Raw genomic sequence first — 24,951 nt, 5'->3', positions numbered from 1 at the left:
CTCTTATGGAGTAAGTTACTACAACTCAAAGGCTAAGTAATTACGGCATGAAATATTTTTTATCTTAAAACTTAAAAATGGCTATTTTTTCCGCCCTTGAATCACTGTGCGAGGTATGGCACAAAGAAGACCAAGAAGGTAAGCATTTTGATTTTGCTTAATTAACTAAATTGAAATTTGGAACCAGTAAAAAATCCGAGCAACACCTTTGCTTTGCGCAAATTATGATGACATTGAAATACAGATTAGAAGCTTAGAATCGCTTAAGGTAACTTCCGGTGCATATGGTACATTGCTCACACCAATTTTGTTAAAATTAATTCCTAATACTCTCCATCTGGAATTCCAAAGAAAAAGAAAATCTAAAGATAATTTTGATGTTAACGAACTGATTGAGTTTTTAAAATCGGAAATTGAATGCCGCGAAGCGGTGATACAAATAATGCAAGATAAATTAAGCATTCAGAAGTCAGAACATTTTGTTCGAAAGGAAATCAAGGGAATAAACAAAAAAATTTATTCCTTCAGCCGTTGCATTGAAAGTTTCGATTCCCCAAGTGGGGCCTCAATGCATATTCTGTGATGAGTCAGAGAGAAAAACACATTCGTCTAACGCTTGCCCGAAGTCGATCGCTGACAGAAAGGCAGCCTTGAGAAAGAGCGGAATCTGTTACTTATGTTTGAAAAAACAGAACCACTTAGCTAAAAACTGTAATACTACTCTTATTATTAGTCTATGCGTTGAGCGTGAGCGTTTCCCCTTTCTTCTATCATCGAAACAAGCGATCAGTAGCTGTCACGTCATCGGTTAATCGGTAGCGACCGGTTGAGCTTGTCGAACGCAAACATTATGTTCTGCTCCTTGCAGTTAAACAGTTAAAGTTTTGACGGTTTCCCGTTCCTTGTTGTTTGACTTGTTTTTGATTTTTCGGTGTGGACGTGAATCAATGTATTTCTGACATAAGTTTAATTTGGATTGGAACTATGGAAATCACAAGGCAAAGTAAGGAAATCCGTAATAGTTTCATTTGTCATAAATAAAGACTGAATTTTTATTTTAAAAGAATCTTGTGTTTATTTCTGAATCGGCACCGTTCCTGACTTACTCGCTTGTTTTTATAACCAAGTCTTTATTTAGTGCAATCCTACAAGTTACCGCCCCATAGCAAACAACTAAGGCTTTTTTTGTTCTTCTAAATAAAACTGGTTTCACTTTTCATTCCTCTTGTGTATCTTAAAAAAAATTATATTATTTGAGCTTTAGATCTTTAATCATAAATGTTGTTGACTTTTGAAATCTGGTTAATTTCGAAAATTCCTCCCCACTCTCTCTCATTTTTTCCTCCCAAGATGATCTTTGCTAGTAGAGTCACTTTTCAAATTTATTTTCGATTTATGATTATTTTCCCAAGAAAGGAATGCTTGGTCTGTTATGTTTTCTTGTCACAGATTTATTTGTAATGCATTTTCTAGCTTTTACTTGCTTCAGAATTGATATTTTAAAGTGGATCGAAGACGAAAGGTATTTCTTTTTTATTCGTCTCATGTTAAAAAATTTGCACATGTTTTGAATTAAATAGAGTTCCTGGTTAGGGAAACTGAAAATAAGTAGAAATAAATAGCTCTGGGAAATAAAAACTGCAAAAATGAATTGAAAACAGTTTATTTTTTCTTTTCATTATTGTCCATTATGCAACCCCTAAGTGTTTTGTTCTCTAATTGTTTAGTTTTCAAAGATAAAGTTACAGTTTTTGGAATTTAATTTATGATAGAGGGGCAGTTGGACCCTCTGGTCCTCTTTTCTACTTTTCATTTTTTTGCTGCATCAAAAATTTAAATGAACAGTTCATTTTTTACCAAAAATTTCATTTATTCTTCATCCTAGATTTTTCTGAAAATGTTTAACTCACTTTTTTTTTGAATTGAACTTTTTAACAGGATCTTCTTAAATGGACCAACATTCCCCATGCCCTCGGTGTGTTGGTCCACCTATTATTCAATATTGCTACTAAATTATTTTCTTCAGTGCTTAGAACAAAAACTAACATGCCAACTCGGAACTTGCATATTAATGCCACTGCAGCAGAAGTTGCGCTAATAATGCACCAATGAAGAGCAGTCATTTGGTGCATTTTAGTTGTTCATGGGCGCACCAAGTTAAATTTTGGATTCCTGGTTTTGGCAACAAGAGAAAACCACCAAATCTGTAGTTGCAGTGCTAACTCTCCTGTTTTGTATTCAATCTCTGGCCTCCTGCTATTCAGTTGGCAGGGGCTCTCTCGTTGAAATTAATTAAATCAAGATCCACCTGGGATTTCCTCATCACAGTCAGATTGCTCTGACCAGTAGACAAGGCTGCCAGCACATTTTTTCTGTTGGTCGCGATATAAGACTCAGGAGTACCATGTTTTTTTGGCAGAAAATTTTTAAGCACACAGTTAAGTTCACCGACGGTTTAAAACTTTATCTAGGTTTGCTGGAAGTTTTCCCGAGATACGAGTTTTAAAATGCGCTTTCTCGCTATCTTCGGGAATTTTAAGGGAGTGAAAAAAATTTGAGAGTCCTGTTTCCTGTTCAAAAAATTCTCCACATTGAACTCTTGAAAACTCAGTTTGTAAACTTTGTTGATGTTAAGGAAAGAAGGATAAAACTGATTTTTACTGTACCTACATGTAGTTTTAGGAAAACTTATTTGGCTGTCTTGTGCATTTATGTTACACGTAATCAGAAAAATAGCAATGAAAAAAATAAAACTTTTCAGAGAATGTGCATTACATTAAGAAAAATAATTTTGCAAATTTGTTGATGCATTATTTAGCTCCAAAGCTTTGCTACTTATTTTGCATAAACTGGATTCTACATTTTCCAATAACGTAAAATTCGTGAAAATGTTTTGAAGGAAAAGATTCGGTTGTTCAAAAACAACCAGCATGTCTTTGCTAACTGTTTGCTTTAGACCACATTTTAAATCAAACAACTCCGGGTATCACCACATCTTTTGACATAAAACAAGTGCCACATTTTTTATGAATTTCGACATAAAATTTGACATTTCTTAAACCTTGTCGCCCTTAACTTGGTTGTTGTGTAGTCCTACTCTCCATTCAAACTCTAATATCAACAGATTTCTTGTTTGTATCTCTCTCTCTATCTAAAGAAAAAAAAGTAGTCTGTAATACATTTGATTTTTAAACAATGGTGTTGCTGATCACTATCTTCTCTAGGTAGGTTCTTTAATTGCACTGATACCTATCATATCTTTTTTCTAGATTTTGCTGAATCTTTCCCATCCATAAAAGATGCCATTGATGAATGCGATTATGTGGCAATTGACACAGAATTAACAGGTAACATAACTATTTTATGATTTGCATTACAATCACATACACCAGCTCTCTCCAAATTTCGGCCCACAAACAGATTTTTCCCAGCCTGCAGGAAGCTTGCAAATTTTAAACATATTTTTTTTATTTGATGCTATGTTTCTTTAAGCATTTTAGAAGAACACTTAGCCCATAAAGTCTCAAATACCACTTCAAAGCATAACATAGCCCAAAGGGTTGCAGGAAGATACAATGGCCTCTCCCTTTAGAGGAGAGTCTAAACTTTCTCTTTCCTCCCATTAAACACCAAAAGATAGTTTAAAGTTGTATTTTCGGGACTTCAATTTCAAAAAATTTCTGGAGGATAGTCGCTTACCTGTTATGTTCCCCTTATTTGACCAAAAATAACTCGCTAAATATTTTGAACTGAAATATTTTTGAACTGCTGGCCCACCTTGCCTCCAAAAATTTACAATATGGCCCTTGAGCAGAAAAGGTTGGAGACCCCTGATATAGACTATTACTACTAAATAAATCATTAATGTATTTTTTCAGAATTTTTTAAATTGGTTTAAATTTTATCCAAACAGTGTCAAGATTTTTATATACATTGCATCAACAGCTGATTAATCAGACAATTTGCTTGTCTGCGCATCCCTAATAATAGCATAAACATTTAAAAATTTTGTAAAAAATGGACAAATTTCAAAATTTTTTATTATAATACCAATATTTTTTTTCTTATACAGTCGACTCTCTATTACTCAAACTCCCAAGAGAATGGCTAAAACCTTGGAGTAATTGGCAGTTCAAGATATCAGAAGCTCTGTAATTATTAGTATTAAGTAAAAATAATATTTCTTCAGAGAATAAATTTTAATTATGATATTTTAAAAAAGCAAGTTATTTTTGACTTGAAATTTTTTATCGCATCTTAAAACGCCTTTAAGTTTATATGTCGTAATCCCAATTTCTTTTCTCTTGGTTTCAGTTCCTATTGCTTTTAAACATCATTTTGTCATAAAAGTAGATTATTTGAGTTATCTTAAAAAAAGGGGCTACTTTTTCTATTTTTGACAAAATTTTAAGTCAAGTTAAGTTAAGTTTTTTTAATTCAAAGATTAGCACCAATAAATTCTTAAGTTGTCAGCCACAAAAAAAGTGCCCCAATTGGCTGCTTCTAAAGTAATCTTGCAACAGTGTGCATTAAGGAAGACTATTTCGAATAAATTACCCTTCTTACCCAAGCTGATAAGCAAAGCAATATGTTTCAGGGGGAAAAAACACATTTTTTTCTTATTTTAGCCAGGGCTGTGGAGTTTCAGTCAAACTGATTTTGTTGTAAAGGAGTTGGAGTCAAGAGTCAAAGGTATAAAATTCCAGGAGTCAGTCATTTTTCCCATTAAGTCTGCAACTCTGCCAGTGCTTGTGGAGTTGGAATGAATTTGGGGTAAAGGAGCTTCAAACGGAGGCAAAGGCTCTAAAATTCCTGGAGCCGGAGTTCTTCATTTGCCCTTCAGCCCTTGTTTTGGCTGCATTTTTATGCATAAAATGGAAATGAAACTCCTGTAAAAACTTAAAAGGAGTACATTCAAGAAATAGTCTACTTTGTATTGTAAACACTGAATTATTTTGCCACCAAAAGAGAACTTTGAGATAAAAAGACTATTCGAGTTATAAGGCTTCCAGTTATCAAGAGTCCACTGTACCACTCAAATGCTTTCTTTTTACTCATTTTACATATCTTTCAAAATTATTTACCCTCCTTAACAGTTTTTAAGACCTAAAATTGGGCGATATTAACCAAAAATTGACTTTTTTTTTGAATTGCAGTATTTTTTCTTTTACAGTCCAGTGTTGCAAATTTTCCAATGATGCACTGGAAAGCTCTTATTGGCAACACTATTTACTGTATTTTATTACATTAACAAACCAGAATCTACTACAAGGAGGTGGCTGCATTGCGTTATCTTTATTTTACAAGCTTGCTGCTAAAAAAGTCTTAACTCCAGCATTATCCCTATTAGCATTGAACCCAAAACACGTTTCTTCGTTTACCTGCCCATGGCAGAATATCTGTTGTTAAATGTGTGCATATTGCTTTTGTCATATTTTCTGATGTTTGTTCTTCAAAAGTTAAATGTGGTTACTATTTTTTTAGGTCTATATGATAAAGTTACTGATAATGCCTTTGATACAATGGCAGAAAGATATGCAAAGCAACGTGAGGTAATAATCTAATTTATGTATAAATATGATCTATGCTTTCACCTTTCTAACTGCAAACTTTTTAAAAATTATTTTTATAAACAAAACTAACGTCATGTATAAAAATTTGGAATGATACTCACATAACTAGAACTAATATAAATTTATTGAGTCACATAAATATAGTGGTAGCTAAAATCATGGTTGGATGGCATCTTAAACATCTCCTTAAAATAGTCTTAAGCAAGAGATTTTTGGTTTGAAAAAAATATCATCAAACTTGATATAGATGGCTGTATTAGACCAGAGACGAGTCATGGGGTCAAGACTCCTCTAAAACCATTGACAATATTATCCATCCATGGTGTTCAAATACTTTATGCGTAAGATGTAAACGATTTCACATATCTTCCCAATTCATTAATAATTTTCAGAGGTAAATTTTTGAAATACTACTTCATTTCATCGCTCATGAAATTAATTAGTAAGACAGCCAGAAATGTATCTTTTGGATTTACTTTTGAAATTCCGCTTTGAGAGCATACCTAACCTCTTCTCCCCCCCCCTAAAGTTACAACCAAAATAGCCTAAAGCTGCATGTTTTAGATTTCAGTTTCATAAATTTTTCAAAGCCTAACTTTCACCTAACATTTCCAAAGATAGCCTACAATTTTGTTTACAATCTTAGAGCAATTTCTGAAAGAGCAGATTTCTCCCCACCCCCTTCACTAATATCACTACTGATAGCCTAAAATTGTGTAACTAGCAATTTCTATGGGAGCTCTCCCAAACCCCCACCTTCCCAATGATAGCTTAAAACTTCAGTTTGTAAAAAAATATCGAGATATATCCCCAATTTCCCTGTTCCTTCTTTCCCCTGTCCTTACCAAACAAAACCTAATGTTGCATTCTTAAGGGGGCAATTTCAAATAATTTCCAAAGAGGAACTGGTTAACTTTAATCTTTAGTGAGGTTAAAGCATCCCCCTAATGTTGCCAAAGATAACTTATTATTGATTTTTCATACTTCAGTGTTAAAACATTTTCAGCTCCCTGAACATACATCATTTTTAACCGAAAAATGTAACTTAAAATTTTGTTTTCAGAAATTTCTGTGTGGGAGACCCTTAAAACACTTCTTTCCTAATTTTTGAAGAGAGTTCCTCTGAACTTTTCCCATTCTTTTAGTCACCCTTAGTGTAAAATTGCATTTTTCAGACTTGACACTTTTTTTATCTCTCTTTCCTTTAAAGAAATAAAGTATGCATAAAAAATTTCTCTGTATCAAACCTATTCCATGTTCTATTAATTCACTCTATCTCTTTTTTTTATTATTTTAAATTAAGACTTGATATAGAAACTTGAAGGAAAGTGAGTAAGGGCAGAAGTTTCAGTTCAGTGCTCCTTCTCTGAAAAATTGAAGTTCTGGCACTGCTTACATCTTTCCTTCAATACCTTACACTAGTCAACTAGCACTAACCCCCCCTCTCCCCTCCCATAAAAGAGAACTTATATACATCTATTTTATCAGTCACTAGCATGATACTGCTACATTTTCAATTTGTGCTGAGCAGCAGAACATATCTGAGGTGTGCTTATACATTGTTTCACAGAGGTAATGTTTATACAGGCATCAAAAAATTTAAATTTTCTGAAAAATATAAAACTGTTTTGAAGCTACATCGCTATAAAAGTACCAAAAATGGATCAAATTATGTAAATGACCAATTTTAAAAATGAGCTAGAATATTTTCTAATTTAGATAACGAGCTGGAACAAGTGCCAGTTGAGAGCATTTTTAATGAAATTTTCAATGATATGCAACATGATTAGGTCTGAACAGTACTGAAATGGCAGTTCAAGTTGGTGAAAAAAAAGTCAAGTTGGCATTCCTTACATCATAAGTCTGTAGCAGCATCCAGGCCCGTCAGTTAGATCAGGCCAGGAGGGGCAATCCCCCCCCCCCCAGCTAAACACATGCAAGTCGGCATGCTTTTTGATGTTTTTCAATATTATTTGCAATAACCTGTGGAAAAATTTGAAATAATGGAAAAGTTAGCATCTGTATCATTAAGAAAAAAAAATGTGAGTACAAGTATGCCAGATTAAGTGACTGAATGAAATTTTAAATTCATTATTAATCTTTTGTTGTTTTTAGAGGCGTTTCATTGGATTTGTCTCCCAATGATTCTTTTATTAAATCTGAAACTACAATCCTACTATCCTGCCCTGAATTTTAGGCCTGCAACTGTTTTAATAAATTATTAATGTTTAAAATATACTATTAAATAGTGAAAATTGATTTTGCATTTTCATTTTTCAGAACTGTCTTCCGTTTCTTATAGTACAGTTTGGTATTAGCACTTTTAAGTATCACGCAAAGGAAAACAAGTTTGTATTTTATGTCTCTTTTAAAATATTGATATTCAACTGTTTCAAAGTTTCATTTTTAATAGTAACTTATTTGAAAATATTTTCAAGGTACACTCATAAGGATTTTAACATTTATATTTTTCCACGTTCTCACATCAGAAAAGCTCCTGATCATAGATTTCTATGTCAGGTAAGGTAAATTTTAATTTTTCACTTAAAAATTCAGCTTATTTATTTCTGTTGCATAGAATTTCTATTTAACTCTGCCTATAATCTTTCATTGAACCAAATAAAGTACCAAATTTGAAAAGGGAAATAACTTGTTGTTTTAGTTGCTGCTCTTTTATTATAATTATTATTATTAAATTCAAGCACTAAGTAAATTTTGATGTAAACCTATTTTATGCATACTGTAAAGCTTTACTTATGGCAGCTCACCTAGCTGTGTTTGCAAATCAAAAGAGCATTTCATACAAGTTTTGCCGATATAATCGTTTGCTATATATCATGATATATATCATGATATATATCTGATATTTGTTTTGAAAATATCATGATATTTTGCTATTTTCGATATTTATTTTTTCAAAGTACCACATTTGAAGTGTAAAAAATAAATGTATTAATCATACTAATATTTTTTATAATTATAAATAATCAAAACTAATATTTTCTTATAACATATTAATGTATCATTAATATAATGTTTCTTTATTTCCAAAGAAAAATGGGTAAAGCATCCAATGCTTAAGTAATTCAGTTAAAACTAATAGAAATGTATCAGTTATGCTACATTTTACTTCTAATAGATTAAATTATCACATTTTACAAATGATTGTATTGTAAATATAATTTGGACTAATGTCATTCAAAGTTTGTATAATGTTAAATAATGAAGGAAACATTAATTTTAAAACTGATGCATTATTAAAGTAATAACATTAATAAAGTAATAACATAATGCTGTAGTAAAAAAAAAAGTAATGTAAGTAAATGCTGTAGTAAAGTTAAAGTAAAAAAACAGCAGTGATTTGAGAAGCAGTTACTATTTAATTACTTAATCTTGTGTTGATTGAAAATATCGGATATATATCAAAATATTGCAGGGTGGCAACAGATCAGGGAAAAGTCAGGGAACTTTATTACTCAGGGAAATATCAGGGAATTTTAGAAAAATAACAAAAATTCATGGAAAATTCATCAAATGAAAAAAAAAAATTCCCTTCAAAAATGAAGTACTTTGATTCCCTACGAATTTTTTGCCAATTATTTGTTTTAAAAAAGTAAAATTAATGTGGTGCGATTATACATTGCCTCATATTTGTGAATCTTTTTTCCTCAAGGTCAAAGTGTTCAATCTTAGGATGAGCTTCCTAAGATTGCTTCTGTGTCTATAAAGTTGTTTATTTTACCTAGCTGGAATTTTCCTTCATGCATTCCATGCAATGTAAAATAAACAACCCTACAGGCAAAGAAGAAACCGTTATTAATGACTGCTCCCTTGCTTTTTTTTCAGACTTAAAAACTTTTTTGTTTCAAAATCATATAAATTTTGAAATTAATGATTATTTTTGCATTTCAATGTTACTAAAGTAATCTAAGGTTTTTTTCTGGCAACTAATGAAATCATTTGAAATTAAGTTGTGTACACAAGTAAATATTTTTATTATTTTTTAGTAGTTAAAATGCTGTATTCATTCATTAAAATCTAAGTTCTTGGTTAGAGAATAGCTCAATATGACTGGTTGTTGAAAGATTTTAATTTGTTTTACATAAATATGTCGATTCTGTCGTGTGCAGGTAAAGGGCAGAAACTGCACATTTTTTTTTCTTCCTTTCTTTTTTTTTTTTTTTTTGCATTTTTGTCATCTGTGGTACGTTACCTTTACTGTACATACTCGCTTATTTGATTTCCGCTAAAAAGAGGCGCGAAAAAATGTCTTATTCCGACATTACCCTATTGTTAGTATTGAATCCACCACACATGTCTTCAAATACCTCGAAAAACTAATTTCTGCAGATACTGTCGTTTACCTGCACACGGCAGTATTATTCACGTAAGTAAAACTACATTATTTCCATACTTTAACTATCACTTGTTATTCTTGCAGCAACAATTATACTGTTTGAAAATTCAGTTCAAGATTATTTCCATTTAAATTTTTTAGTTTTATCATGATTAAAAAAGTTTTTAAGAGTGAGGGGGGGGGGGGGGTTAATAATTTCTTAGAATTCTCAGGGTTTGAAATAGAGCGCCGGATTGCGCGGAACGTGCAAAAAATCGGTAAATCCCCCGCAATTCAAAGGTTTGTGCGGGATTTCCCCCCTGCAAAGTCTTAAACTCGATAACCAGGGTGGCGACAGATCAGGGAGATCAGGGAACTTCATTAATCAGGGAATTTTGAAAAAATAACAAAAAATCAGGGAAAATTGTTTTTATAAAGAAAAAAAAAATTTTTTTTTGCTTTAAAAAATTAAGTACACTCTAATTCCCTATGCATTTTCCGTTAATTATCTGTTCAAAAAAAAAAGTAAAGTAAAATTAATGAGATGCGATTATACACTGCCGCATATTTGCATCTGTTTTCCTCAACTTCAAAGTATTGAATCTTACTTATTAATCACAGGATGAATTTCCTAAGATTGCTTCGGTGTCTATTAGGTTGTTTATTTTACTTAGCTTGAAATTTCCTTTTATGATTTCAATGCTATGTAAAATAAACAACCATACAGGCAAAGAGGAATCCTTCATTAATGCCTCAGCTCCTTTGCCTTTATTCCATTGTCTCGAAGTAATTAGCATATTGTAATCATGATTTCAAGAAGAAATCTTTGGTTTTTGAATTAATACTATTAAAGCTTAAAAGTTATTACTTCTTTGCATTTTTAATTTAATTGCTAAAATTGAACTTTCAATTTAAAAAACTTTGTTTTTTGCCGTTATACTATTTGTTGTCACCGCAGATTATAAAGGTTTTCTTTTCTTCAGACTTAAGTGATTCTTTAATTTTATAACTAAGTTGTATTCTTCTTTTATATATTTTAAAATTAACTGATTACTTTTTTTTTCTTTTTCTTGCATTTCAAAGTTGTTTGTTACAAAAGCAATCTAAGATTTTTTTCCGTTACATACTGAAATCATTTGAAATAGAGTTAACTTGTGTATTTCAGTAAATATCTTTATTTTTTTATTGCTAAAAAGCTGTATTCATTCTTTAAAACCTATGTTCTAGATTAGAGAAAAGCTCCCTATGAATGGATGTCAAATGGTTTAATCTGTTTTGCATAAATATGTCAGTTAGTTATGTAAGAATAACTGCATTACTTCTATTCTTTCACTATTACTTCTTATTCTTGCAACAATTATTATACTGTTTAAAAACTTAGTTCAAAATAATTTCAATTACTTTTTAGTTCTATCATAAATACACATATGTTTTAAGAGTAATTTTAATAGCTTCTTAAAATTCTTATGCTTCGTGGTTTCTGAAAGTAAAGTTTTTTTTTTTTTTAAATTTTCTATAATCTTTCCATTGTAGAAATATTTAATGTACTGTTTTGTAGGTTTTTTTCCTCCAAAAATTGACTTATGTTTTTTTAACCATTTTATTAAAAAGGTGGTATGTTCTTAAAATATATCTTTAGTTCAACAACTTAACACAATTTAAAACGTTTAAAATACTGCATTTTATACAAACATACAAAGGATTTCAAGTACGGCAAAGAAAGAAACCATTATCATTGGTAACGTAAATCAGGGAAATTTGGTGAACTTAATCAGGGAAAAGTTAGGGAACTTTTTTTCACAGTTCCTGTCGCCACCCTGATAACGAACCCCATACCTTAAAAGCGGAAAATGTAAAAAAAAATTTAAAAATCCATTTTCATTTTGGAAAGATGGAAAAAAAATTAATACAGCATCCGTCAATTCAAAGCAATTCAAGTTTAATCGACAAATTCCGATTCGCTGTCATCAACGAATTCGGACCCCCAACATCAACCGATTCCGATCCGCCGACATCAACCGATTCCGATCCGCCGGTCAAAATGTGATCCGAAAGCTGCTGGAAACGACAGTCTGTTTTCGTAAGGTATAGGCAATTTCTTACTTTAACTTTTTGATCGTTAGAAAAAAAGTCTTTGTGCAGTAGAAATATTATTCTAAACAATGGAGACCGAACCCCATTCGGATAATTAGATCCAGAAAATGGACTACTTAAAAAAATAATTGAGCGTATGTGTATGTTACATAGATGTAAAATATTTCATTAAAAATGAAATACTAACATAAAATTGCAAAATTACTGAATAATTATTTGAATATGTGTGGGGTTGATATTTCACTAAAAATATTATAATTTAAAAATGAATAAATAGAAAAATGAAATAAAAATGAATTATAAACAAATTCTAAACAAATTTTCAGAACTTATAAAAATTCTCCCCCAAATTCAAAAGATCCCCCCTGGAATCTGAAGTAAAGGGGGAGATTCCCCCCTAGAAATTGAACCCTATTTTAAACCATGATTCTTATGTTAACTGGTTCCTGGACGTAAAGTTTTTGTTTTAAATTTCCTACAATATTTCTCTGTCGATAATTTAATGTACAATTTTTACCAAAAAAAAAAAAAGAAGCATCTTTTCAAAATATATTTTTAATCAACAGCTTAAACCGTTTTAAACACTGCATTTTATTTAATATGCAATGCTTTTCAAGTAGGGCAAAGAAAGAAAACCATTATCATTGTAGCATAAATCACAGAAATTTTTGTGAACGTAATCAGGGAAAAGTCAGGGAACTTTTCTTTCCAGTTCCTGTCGCCACCCTGTATTGGATATTTTCGAATATATTACAATATATTCATTTATTCACTCTGCATGTCATTTGAAGAAATTTGATTGTTGTCTGCTTTTTTTTTCTAAATTGAAATCATTTGAAAATTCAACATGTCAGTTCAAGCCCCCTTTATTATTTATGTATTTATTTTGCATGTAAATGCTAAACATTAAAAGATACAATTTGAAAATTTTGTTTTTCCAGTTATACCTTTTTTCTGCTGGTAAAAGAAAAATACAAAATTATTTTTTTTTTAACGAACTAGAATGATTATAATTGGAAAGCACATGTATGCAATATTTTCCAAATTTTTAACAAATACATTGGTTTGCTCCATCACTAAAATTTACATATTTTAATTTCAGACTTCAAGTTTACATTTCCTTGCTTCCAATGGTTTTGATTTTAATAAAGTCATTTATGATGGTAAGGGTTATCTTTGTTCATCTTTTTCTTTTTCCATGTGTGTAATGATGCTATATTTTTCCATAAATTAAAATCAAACACTGGTTCATTGCTTTATATTTTGTTTTTTCTGTTTTATGTTTTCTCCTATTTTTACAGACCAATTCTTTTCAATTGTACCCTGTTTAATCATGTCAGTGTTTTAAAACTAAAAGGTTCTTCTCTTTATTTTTCTGTTTTGATTTCTCCATAATTAATTTTCCAAAAGTCAGATTGTTTTTACTTCTATTTGAAATCAGTACACTCATACCATGCATACACTGAGTCGTAAAGTAGTTGTACTCATTCTCTGGACCATTGAAAACTTTCTCTTTGTTGTTCCTCTGCTGAAGCAGATAAATATCAAGTCTGTCTTATCTATTCAATGATCCAGTCTAAATAATTTTCTCCAAACAAATATAGAGCAATATCTCCAGGCTATGATGATTATATCCCCCCAACAAATAAACATAAAACTAAATACAACATTCTCCTACATATTTTTAACATGCATTAATTTAGCAGGACTGCCAATACTGCTCATTTCTTTTAGAAACTATGCGTTTATCTAGCTTACTACAAAACAAAAACTACACTCGTACAGTACATGGCGAGAAATTGTTTCCTGTGTTTAAGATTTTAATCCTTTTGCATCTAGTAAATATTTTAATATTTTGGTCAGTGGGAAGTTAATTTATTGTTTGTTACCAAAGATAAGTTCATTTTATTTTTTGTTGTAATAATTTTGGAACTAAGAATTTCTTTTCTGCAAAGATGTCAGAACTAATCACGTATGTCACTAAAAATTGCTTCCCCAGTTTGAGATTTCAATCTTTTTGCATCTTATTTTTATAATTTAGATAATCGGCAGTTATTTTAATGCATACTGCCAAAGATTAAATGATTTTATTCTTTATTTTAATAATTAATGAAGTCATTTACTTTTGGAATCATGCCAAAGTCAACAGTGAATACATACTTTGCGCAAATTTGTTTCTTCTGTTTGAGATTTCAATCTTCTTGCATGTTGTAATTATTTTCAAATTTTACAGTTCGTTTCTCAAGTTTGAGCTTGATTTGTATAAAAAATATGAGACTGCTACAGTTATTTTCTGATGGTGATTTTAAAAATGAATAAACTCATATTTATCTCCAATTGTTGCAATGAATTGTTGCTGTATAATGCATTTCTCCAATGTAGTATTTTTACTATCTTTACGCTACATAATTATGGCCTGTTATTTCAATTCGTAACTCTCCCTCCCTCCTCATGGTGGTAAAAGATTAAGAGTTAGGGGTAAATAAACCTCGCTAGCTAGGAGACTACACATAAACACATGAAACTATACATTTTTCATTAATACTACACATTGCTGTCTGAAAAAGGTTGACAGCTTTGATTTAGTAACTATTGTAAAATTGAAAGAATTAACTCTTTATTATTTTATTTTATTATTGTTGGCTATCTTTTGTAACAGAAAATTACATTTATTTATTGTTAATAAACTCATTCAACATAGTTTTCATTCTAGACATACTAAAACAAATGTTATTTGAAAAATTATTTTTTGACCAATTAATCAGTAAAAATTAACTGATTGTGACAAAATAGTGAGTACTGCCAATAAATCAGTGAATTCCCAATCTTCCCCACATTTAATATATGTTTCAGCACCGTTATTGCCTAAAAGCCAAATTTGATGTTTTGGACCCTGTAGGTTATCATGAGTGTTTTCAAATTTTAATTTCAGAATCATGCAACATGGTTGTCTGTATTATTTTGGATTTTTTCATTATTTTAGTGCACTCGGTGAAGAGGGGGAATACGCCCATTGGTCATGCAACTTTTTTTTTCTGCTAACATTTTCAATAATTACTTGATGGGAGATGTTTTTCAGTCTATGTTGTTATTTCAATTGCATTATTATTATTTTTTAAACTCTGTAGGTGTATCATATCTTAAACCCTCTCAAGAAGAAGAAATTAGATCCTATTTGTCAGAAAAGCATCAGGATGAACAAAATGCCTTGTTAACGTCCAAAACTACTTCTAACGCAAATGGCAAGAAATCAGTTGATGTCCCAGATGAGCATAAAGATTTCATTGCAAAAATTAAGTATGATATATCTATTTTTTCTCCTGAAAATCTAAAGCAGAGTTGCTGTTAGCCTGCCATTCACTCATTCAGAACTATAACAAGGTTCTTTTAGAACCTTTTTTGGTCTCTAAATTAGACCCTTCGCAAGATTCGCTACACTTTTGTACACTTAATTCCAGAGTTGATTGTAGACTTTTGAAGAAGGCAAAATTGACGTTGAATCTTATGAACAAAAGGCATGCCATATGCAGGAATTATAATTTTCTGTTTTTTGCAGATTTCTGCTTGGTACAGATGTGATATACCCCCCCATTTGGCGACATTCGATTTTTTTGCACAAAATTAAAATATTTTTCTCGCCAATGAGGCGATAATTTTTTATGCATGGCACCCCTGGCCAAACTAACCTGTGTTTAGCAACCTGAAGGCAATCTTACAGATCTGTTCAAACTTGTTTACTTGGGTTGTTTGGGTTTCACGCAGGAGAGATACGTGGTGTTGTTTCGTGCAATATACCTTACAGGAATGCTTATTTTGTGTTAGTTTAAATTCAGTAGTTCTGTTTTGAAGTAAAAACATAAGAAAATGCCAGTTTCTTCAAACTTGAAGGTTAATTAAAAGTTAACTCCAACGTGGTGTATATCTGTAACGTGCCATTGTCATATGATGTATTGTTTTAGACTGAGTGTGAATATTTATACCATATAAAAAGGTAAGTTCTTTATTTTAGAATTCAAAAAAAACCTCTCACTTCCAAAATTCTTTGTTTTTACAAATTCTTGAGGGGTTCTTGTAGTTTTTAACTTTATTTTTACTGTATGTAAATTAATTTTACAGAAGTAGTACTGTTATTTTGTTCTAAAAGTTAATTCTTATCGATGCCACAAATTATTTAGACTTTCTATTAACGTGCCTCCTTTAGGTACCGAATTTTATGTTAACAATTGAAAGTTCTTTCGGTTGTACTCTTAAAAATGCTGAATTTTATTAATAAATCTGCACAATAATGATGCATTTTTCACACTTAAAACTGTGTCATTATTGTACACTGAATGGAAGGAGCCACCCTTAGGTGTCTCCATGAAAATATACATAACTGTGACCATACTCCGACTGTAATGTATATTAACAGTCGGAGGGATAACGGACCGAGCAGAGCGAGGTCCTGGCGAGCCAGAGGTCTCATAGTACTTTCGTAATGAGACCGAGGCAGGGCCGGCGAGCCGAGGTCTCATTACGAAAGTACTATGAGACCGAGGGCTCGTATTCCGGAGAAATGATTAAAAAAAAAAAAAAATTAATGCATTAATTTCGACTTGTAATTAATACAATAATTTATTTCATTGTATTTTAATATGTTTACAAAAAACCCTGGCCCTGTACATTTTTGAAGCATATATTCGTGATGTTTTTTGTTGTGCTTTTATGTTGTTTTTATATATATTGTGTTCTGAAGTGCTTTGATCATGTTTTTTTTATCTGATTTTTTCCTGTTGGCGCTAAAAAAGCATTGCTAAGAACGATGTATGACATATGTCGTCATACATCATTTTCTTGGCGACGCTTTCTTGGCGCCAACAGGAAAAAGTCGCCAAGGGTGGGGTATATCACATCAGTTCCTTCTGCTTTTTAAACTAATGTCTGGAAATAAAAATCGCTTTTGAAAAAAAAAAAAATAATTCCAAGGGGGAAAAAAAATTTCCTGAATTATTTTTATTAACTCTTAAATTGGTAGTAAAGGAGAGGTGGCAGATTAAAACCAAACAAAAGTCGATGCTAGAACTTCTACTGGATAGGCAAAAAATCATTTTTCAGATTTTATTTCAACCTAAATAAAACTTTCATTCATCTGAGCTTTCCCCTACTTAATTGAATATTCATAATGTTAAAATACATAAACAGTGGTACAGAGAGGAGCAATGGTTTGGGGGTTAAGCTCCTAGAACCCTTGGTTGAAGTCAATCCTAGTATAATATTTTTTTTTCTCTCAGTCCCTCTTTCTCTTTATGTATATGTATAAATTCATACATACGTGAAAAGACTGCTATGACCAACCAAAAAACTCACCCCAAGAGTAAATTTCTGCCCAGTACGTATAAAGAACATACTTTTGGGAATCTTGCCAGCATTGGACATATGCTTTGCCAAAAATTTCCTATTGTGTTTGTCATCTCAATTGTTTTACATCCCTTAATTATTTCAATTATTCTAAAAGTCTGAGGTATATTTTGATATATACTTTAACCTTTAAACACAACTGTTTTCAAATGATAACATCAAGTTCTACATTCGTTCATTTCATCTGTAAGCATTAAAAAAAAAAGAAAAGAAAAAGAAAAACTATTTATTCTTTAAAGTATTTAGCAAAAATTTATTTCTTTAGTAGTTGTACATTTCCTAAGGTCCCTTATTTTAATGAAATGTTTTCCTATCCTGAAACAGGCTAGCTTTTTCTTTAGTTCCTGAAAATTTAGAAATTGTGTGCAATTTTTTTTCTTTTAATTTTGGTGTTTACAGGTACAACAAAACATAGAACAATAGAGGCTAACATAACTGGAAAACCATGAACATAATTCAGTTTCTACGATTATGTCCATATTTATTAATAATTGTTCTTTGTATCTTCATTAAAATGCAATTCTAACATTACTTCACAAACAAAAAATTTTGTTTGCTAACGCTTATTATTTGATGCCTTCATTAAAAAAAAAAACTAATATATTTTCCCCCTTTAGCAATTGGAATTGGATGTTTATCATTTTCGATATATATTCAGATTTACTCGAAGGCAAATATATATATTTTTTAAAACTTCATTAAAATCTTCATATACAGTTAAGGGTCATTCTTCCAAAAGTAACTTTTCGGTCACACACCTTTTACTGTAAAACTTTTAAGGAACAATTCATTTATGGATGCTTTTTAATTTCATCAAAAATATATCTATTTAAACCTGCCAACAATTATTAAATAAATTTTTTGTTCACAACATGTGAATTCTCATCTTCGTGGCATGTCACACACCTGGGATGATTTTATATTGCTTAATAACTTGTTTAATTAAAAGTATGTACTCACTTATTTATTATTCCTTTCGCAAGTGTCTCAAATGCTAACTGTTTTGTTTTAGTATATTTAATTTTTTAATATTGTGTTTTAGTTCGTTTTAGAAGGGGAAGGAGTCATATCACACAATAAATACTCACCTCTGTTACCTAAAGACAAAATGGCATTCCTCATTAGCATGTGGCAGTAATGACATTAAATTTTATTTTCCATGATACAAGGGAGCCCCCTTGTTTATTTTCAGCCATAGTTGCAGTTGTGAGATTTTTGTCAAAAAACAAGAAGATTGATTTTGCTGTAAAAACTTAGTGTGGTTATTCTGACTTCTCACCTCTGTAAACTTGAATTTCCAGGATGTAAATTAATGTAAAAAACGAAGTGAACATGTTTTCATATGCTTATCATGTGCAGATTGTAGCAACGAGGAAAAAAAAAATTCCATGAAAAATGTATCGATTAGGTCTATATTAATGGAAAGATCCTCACCTCCGTGACAGACCTTATCAATCTCATTGATTCTGAGGTGAAAATAACTGATGGAAGGGAAATACATCATTAAAAGGCATGCTACCAAAATTATAAATGGCCGGTATATCCTCAAATTTACTAAATAATATTTTTTAACATTTGAAACTACTAATTAAGCTGTACTTTAATTAAGAAAGTTTAATATTATGTTCCCGCTAATCATTAAAACAGCTGATTGTTTCAGGGTGGCGACAGATCAGGGAGATCAGGGAAAAGTCAGGGAACTTTATTAATCAGTTAAATATCAGGGAATTTCGAAAAAATAACAAATAATCATAGAAAATTGATTTTATGAAGAAAAAAAAAATTTTTTTTGCTTCACAAAATTAAGTACTCTAATTCCCTGAGCATTTTCCGCCAATTATCTGTTCAAAAAAAAAAAGTAAAATTAAGGAGATGCAATTATACACTGCCGCATATTTGTGCATCTTTTTTCCTGAACGTCAAAGTATTGGATCCTACTTATTAACCGCAGGATGAACTTCCTAAGATTGCTTCTTTGTCTGTTAGGTTGTTAATTTTACCTAGCTTGAAATTTTCTTTCACGCTTTAAATGCTACGTAAAATAAACAACCATACAGGCAAAGAGGGAGCCTTCATTAATGCCTTAGCTCCTTTGCCTTTTTTCCTTTGTCTCGAAGTAATTAGCGTACTGTAATTACGATTCAAGAAGAAATCTTTGGTTTTTGAATCAATACTGATAAAAGCTTAAAAGTTATTACTTCTTTGCATTTTTAATTTAATTGCTAAAATTGAACTTTCAATTAAAAAAAAAACTTTGTTTTTTGCCGTTATACTATTTGTTGTTGCCGCAGATTATAAAGGTTTTCTTTTCTTCAGACTTAAATGATTCTTTTATTTTATAACCAAGCTGTATTCTTCTTTTATGTATTTTGAAATTAACTAATTGTTTTTTTTTCCTTGCATTTCAAAGTTTGTTACAAAAGCAATCAAGATTTTTTTCGTTACATACTGAAATCATTTGAAATAGAGAACTTGTGTACTTAAGTAAATATCTTAATTTTTTTATTGTTAAAATGCTGCATTCATTCATTAAAACCTATGTTCTTGATTAGAGAAAAGCTCCCTATGAATGGATGTCAAATGGTTTCATCTGTTTTGCAAAAATATGTCAATTAGTTATATAAGAATAACTACATTACTTCTATTCTTTCACTATTACTGAAAATTTAGTTCAAAATATTTTCAATTACTTTTTAGTTCTATCATAAACACACATATGTTTTTTAGAGTGATTTTAATAGTTTCTTAAAATTCTTATGCTAAGTGGTTTCTGGAAGTAAAGTTTTTTTTTTTTTAAATTTTTTATAATCTTTCCATGTAGAAAAATTTAATATACTGTCTTGTAGGTTGTTGTTCCCCCCCCCCCCAAAAAAAAGATTGACTTGATATGTTTTTTTAACCATTTTATATAAAAAAGTAGCATTTTTTCAAAATATATCTTTAGTTCAACAACTTTACACAACTTAAAACGTTTAAATTACTGCATTTTATACAAACATACAATGGATTTCAAGTAGAGCAAAGAAAGGAAACCATTATCATTGGTAACGTAAATCAGGGAAATTTGGTGAACTTAATCAGGGAAAAGTCAGGAAACTTTTTTTCACAGTTCCTGTTGCCACCGTGAACAATATTTTTTATCAAAAAAAAAAAAAAAAAGAGCATCATTTCAAAATATATTTTTAATTAATGGCTTAAACCGTTCTAAACACTGTTTTATTTAATTTGCAATGCTGTTCAGGTACGGCAGAGAAAGAAAAGCATTATCATTGATAACGTAAATCAGGGAAATTTGGTGAACTTAATCAGGGAAAAGTCAGGGAACTTTTTTTTCCAGTTCCTGTCGCCACCCTGTGTTTGCACAACTAACAAAATTACTATGATATTAAATTGACCTCAATTTTTAAATATTAAAAGTTTTTTCTTTTTTTTTTTATTTCCGTGAATAAGACATTTATATTTATTTATTATTTTTTTTATTTATGAGTGAAATAATTGGAACTTAGCTGGGCCATTGTTCATTGTTACTTCTATTAGGTAACACTTTCATGTAAGGATGAAAAAAAGAAAACATAAGTTTCAAAATTGAAAAATATTTGCATTCAAAAGTTATGTTTTCAAGAGAATGACCCTTAACTAAAAAAATTTAAATGTTTAGGGTGCATGCATTCCACTGTCATTTTTCAGGTTTATAGCTTTGTAATGTGTGCATAACCTTTCCCACCCTTTAAAAAAAACTTGAAGTAATACAGGAACTTAAAAACTACAACTAAATAATATTCCATCATTAAAAAAATAAAAATAAAAGAAGAAGAAAAAGTTGACTTTTTTTAAATATGAAATGATAGAATCAATATATTCAGTAAATGGAAATGACTGAGCTGGCGGTGTATTTCACAGATAGAATCAATATTCATTTTATTGATTAGAAATTTTTTTGCATTGTACTAACGAATCTATTTGCGTCCAAGTTAAATCAAATTAATATCATCCATAAAAAACATTGCTTAGTTTTTTTTAGGCTTACCAAAGGTTTGGTATGTGAAATTTGTAGGAAACACTTAGGATAGAGTTAGACTTCAGAAATCACCAAATTCTAATGTTCTAGAAAAATTTAAGCAAAATTCAAAAAATGTTGTGTTACTCAAATGCAGGAATGTTTCTTTTTTTTAGCCTTTCTTAAAGTTCTGGCAATCATATTGGTCATTAGACTCGCCAAATTTTCTAGCTTTACTTTACTATTGATATGGTGCTAAAAATGTTTTCTTAAAAAAAAAAAAAATTTTTTTTGGTAATGGCAAAGTACAATGTTCAACTTTTACCAAGAGTTAAGAATCTAATTTTAATATTTTTTTGTTTATTCATTTTTTCTCACTTATTCTTCATGTTCTACTTCACTGTTTTTGGTTATCTGTTAAAATAATTTAAATTTGTTTCATGTAGATAACCTATGTAATGGAGCTTGTACATCTTATATTTAAAAATTAATTTATAGATTTTTTTTTTTGGGGGGGGGATTACTGGAAATATTCAAACGTTTATATGGAAGTGTTTGATTTGAAACTTTTTCATTTTCTAAAGCCCTTAATGCTTTAATTGTATTTAAGTGTTTGCTGGCTTCATTTATTTTGTTTGAACAAAGTTTTATTTAAATTATTATAGTTTGATGTATATTGCGTGTTAATTGTGCAACCAAAACTGAAAGAGAAAGTGTTAGTGTTAATTTGAGCGTTTGTGAATGAGGCTCACCTAAGAGCCTCATTCACAAAATTAGCTTAATTAAGAGCCTCATTCGGAGCTATTACCTGCTCCGAAAACTGCTACAAATCTTTCTGACTGAGTGCAACCCCTAATTAACTTAAATTCCCCCCCCCCCCTTATTCAGTATCAAATGAAAATTTTCAGTTTTCTTTACATATTTCATTTTTATGAATTTCTCTCGAACTTTGGATTTACTATTCGGATGACCTAATATTTTATTCAGCCTTTAAACTGTAAGTATTGAAGTTAATTCCTCAAAAGTGAATTTAGAAAGTATTGAATGTTTTCGGTTTGTTTTTCAATCCAATTACTTTCTTACTCATTTATCCGTAAGTAATATTTGATTTGATTATGTTGAACAAAATCAAGAAAAATTTTAACAGAGAATTGCTGTGAAATGTTAAACTACTCACAAATTATTGAGAAATGCATTATATTTCTATAGAAGAGAAGAAACAATCTAGTCATTAGTCTCATTGTTGGTATATCTACTTTAAAGTTTTCATCCATTGTACTTTTGAAACTAAATTTAAAAAAAAAGAAATCTTTTCTGAATTAAGCAGATTTAAGTATTTTAAAATGTCAGAAGTAATAACTTAAAAATTTGGGGCAAACCCCTGACAAAAAACTTTTTCTATTTATTATCATGATTTGTAGGATGATGTCTTTAAATATGAAATACTGACCTTATAAGTTGAATTTGCTATTGGTTCACTTAAATTAATTTTTGATTGTTTCAGCAAGCAGGTAGATGCATTCATCGCCAATGAAAATGAGACAGTCATCAAACTGGATCCATGTAGTTCCTATCTTCGCAAACTAATATACGAAACTGTGCAACAAAAGCATCAGTCGGGTATTGAAATGTCATCCATGAAGAATTCAGATAATCACATTTTCATAACTATAGTTAAGTGTTCTGATGAAGAAAAAGCTGCAAAGTTAAATTCCAAGCAGATTATGGATGTGGTGAGTATCTGTTTTGCTTTTGATTGTTTTGCCTTCTGGTATCTCATAAACTTTGGTTAGTATTATCAAGTATAGCAATTTGGTTGGAGCATAGTACGAGTGCTGTTCAGCTGTTGCTAACGGCTCATGAAACCGGGTCCTTTGGACTCATGGTTTAAAAAGAAAGTGGGTCCAATTTTAAAACTATTGAGTCCTCATTACATTTGCATATCAAATATTCATATTAAGGTTGAACATATTGTACCAACTCCTATGCATAGACACATATACATTCTAAATTAAACTAAAAATATTTTAATTAAGTGCCACAAACCAATATGGCAGCAATGTTTTAACAATGCTGAAGCAACAATTTTGAGTTAGAGCTGTCTCAATCATAATTTAATTAAAACATTCTTAGAAAAAAGAACTGATTAAGCATACATATCCCTTTTTGGTGACGGTGCTATTTGGAGTTAAAGTGTGGCATCACTGTGGGAGGAAGACAATAAGGTAATGGGTCACATTTTAATCACTGTTCTGTTGGAAAGTTATTAAAAGTCTTAAAATTTTGCTTTTGACTGATTTTGTAAGTGAGAGTGATCAATTAACAGTCTTAGTCATTAAAAAATATTTTTTATCAAATCACGGGAAGGTCACAATGTAACCTCCTCAACATTACGTAGTGACCGGTCACAAGTCAGTTTTTACAGTGACATTGTACTGAATTCGCATGAAAAATTTCAAATATGGTAACAATGTGACTTTTCTGTATTTTCACAATTCAGTCACTCTGTGACTGTGACTCCCAGTGGTGTCAATGTGACTGAGCCATGACACGTTGTGCTATTAGAGATGCTATCGAAAATGCTGTATATTTGTTTGCTTTTATCACTGAGAAGCTTTCACAAATCAAACACGTTACATAGCAGCTCCATTAAGTATTTTATTTACAAATAGTGTAAGAAATTAAAAATTTGCTACTTTTTTCACTCCAACTGATTTTGTTGTTGCTGTTTTGTCAAAAAATGTAGAATCATGTCATTGCCTCAGAGCAACAATAAGACATTTACCAACTAATGAGATTTACTCCTAACTTACTGCTTCCCTGATTCAACGATGAATTTTATTACTGTAAGTTATTTAATGTTATGGTAATGGTCAGCTTTTGTGAGTTTGAAATATTGTATATTCACTCTGCTACATTAATTCATACCCTATTGATGGCTATTTGATGTGCTCTTCTTTCTTTCTATTTTGCTAATGTTGTGCTTTTTAAATGTAAATTTGGCATTTAGTTTCTTATCAATTTCAAAAGGTTTTTATTTCTCTAACATCATAGTTATTGTTGAAAACAATGGTAATAGATTTCAACCTTTTCACGTTCATAATGCACTTATATTATTATTTTCGTTTTAATTTGTTGAATATATTTTTTTCAGTGTTAAAAGTTTCTGTATGCTTCCTTATGTACATAGTAAAACTCTTTTCATTTCATTTTTTAGGAGGAATTGGAGGCAGCAGTTGGTTTTCGCAAAGTCATGGATCTTATATCCCAATCAAAAAAACTGGTAGTTGGGCATAATATGATCTTGGATCTCATGCATACCATAAACCAATTTTATTTTCCTTTACCTGAGGTAATTTCTGTAAAATATAATCATGTTATAATATGATAAGTTTTGGTTGAATATAATGAAAATTAGAAAGGAAAAAAATAATAGCTGAAATAAAATCATGCAGCTATAAATATAAACCCCTCATATAACGTAAATTTCCAACCTGCTTAGAACAAGCATGCAAGTTTTTCAATTTTTGAAACTTTTTGTAATTAATTTTTAT

At 30.5% G+C, this 24,951-nt stretch overlaps 1 protein-coding gene across 1 annotated transcript in view; it reads left to right on the top strand.

Annotated features, from left to right (window-relative positions):
* Positions 1 to 897: 897 nt before the first annotated feature.
* Positions 898 to 24,951, top strand: part of LOC129220334 (poly(A)-specific ribonuclease PARN-like) — a 78,656-nt gene continuing 54,602 nt past the window's right edge. The window contains exons 1-9 of the mRNA XM_054854737.1: positions 898 to 1,003; positions 3,270 to 3,347; positions 5,485 to 5,552; positions 7,854 to 7,921; positions 8,012 to 8,093; positions 13,106 to 13,166; positions 15,132 to 15,300; positions 22,902 to 23,130; positions 24,615 to 24,749. Of these exons, the coding sequence (XP_054710712.1) occupies positions 985 to 1,003; positions 3,270 to 3,347; positions 5,485 to 5,552; positions 7,854 to 7,921; positions 8,012 to 8,093; positions 13,106 to 13,166; positions 15,132 to 15,300; positions 22,902 to 23,130; positions 24,615 to 24,749 (909 nt within the window). The 5' untranslated portion in view covers positions 898 to 984. The remainder of the gene's footprint in view (positions 1,004 to 3,269; positions 3,348 to 5,484; positions 5,553 to 7,853; positions 7,922 to 8,011; positions 8,094 to 13,105; positions 13,167 to 15,131; positions 15,301 to 22,901; positions 23,131 to 24,614; positions 24,750 to 24,951) is intronic.

Source organism: Uloborus diversus, chromosome 4, assembly GCF_026930045.1.
Source record: "Uloborus diversus isolate 005 chromosome 4, Udiv.v.3.1, whole genome shotgun sequence".
Taxonomy (NCBI): Eukaryota; Metazoa; Arthropoda; class Arachnida; order Araneae; family Uloboridae; genus Uloborus; species Uloborus diversus.
Note: the sequence above shows the minus strand (reverse complement) of the source record. Positions and strands in the feature narration are given on the sequence as shown.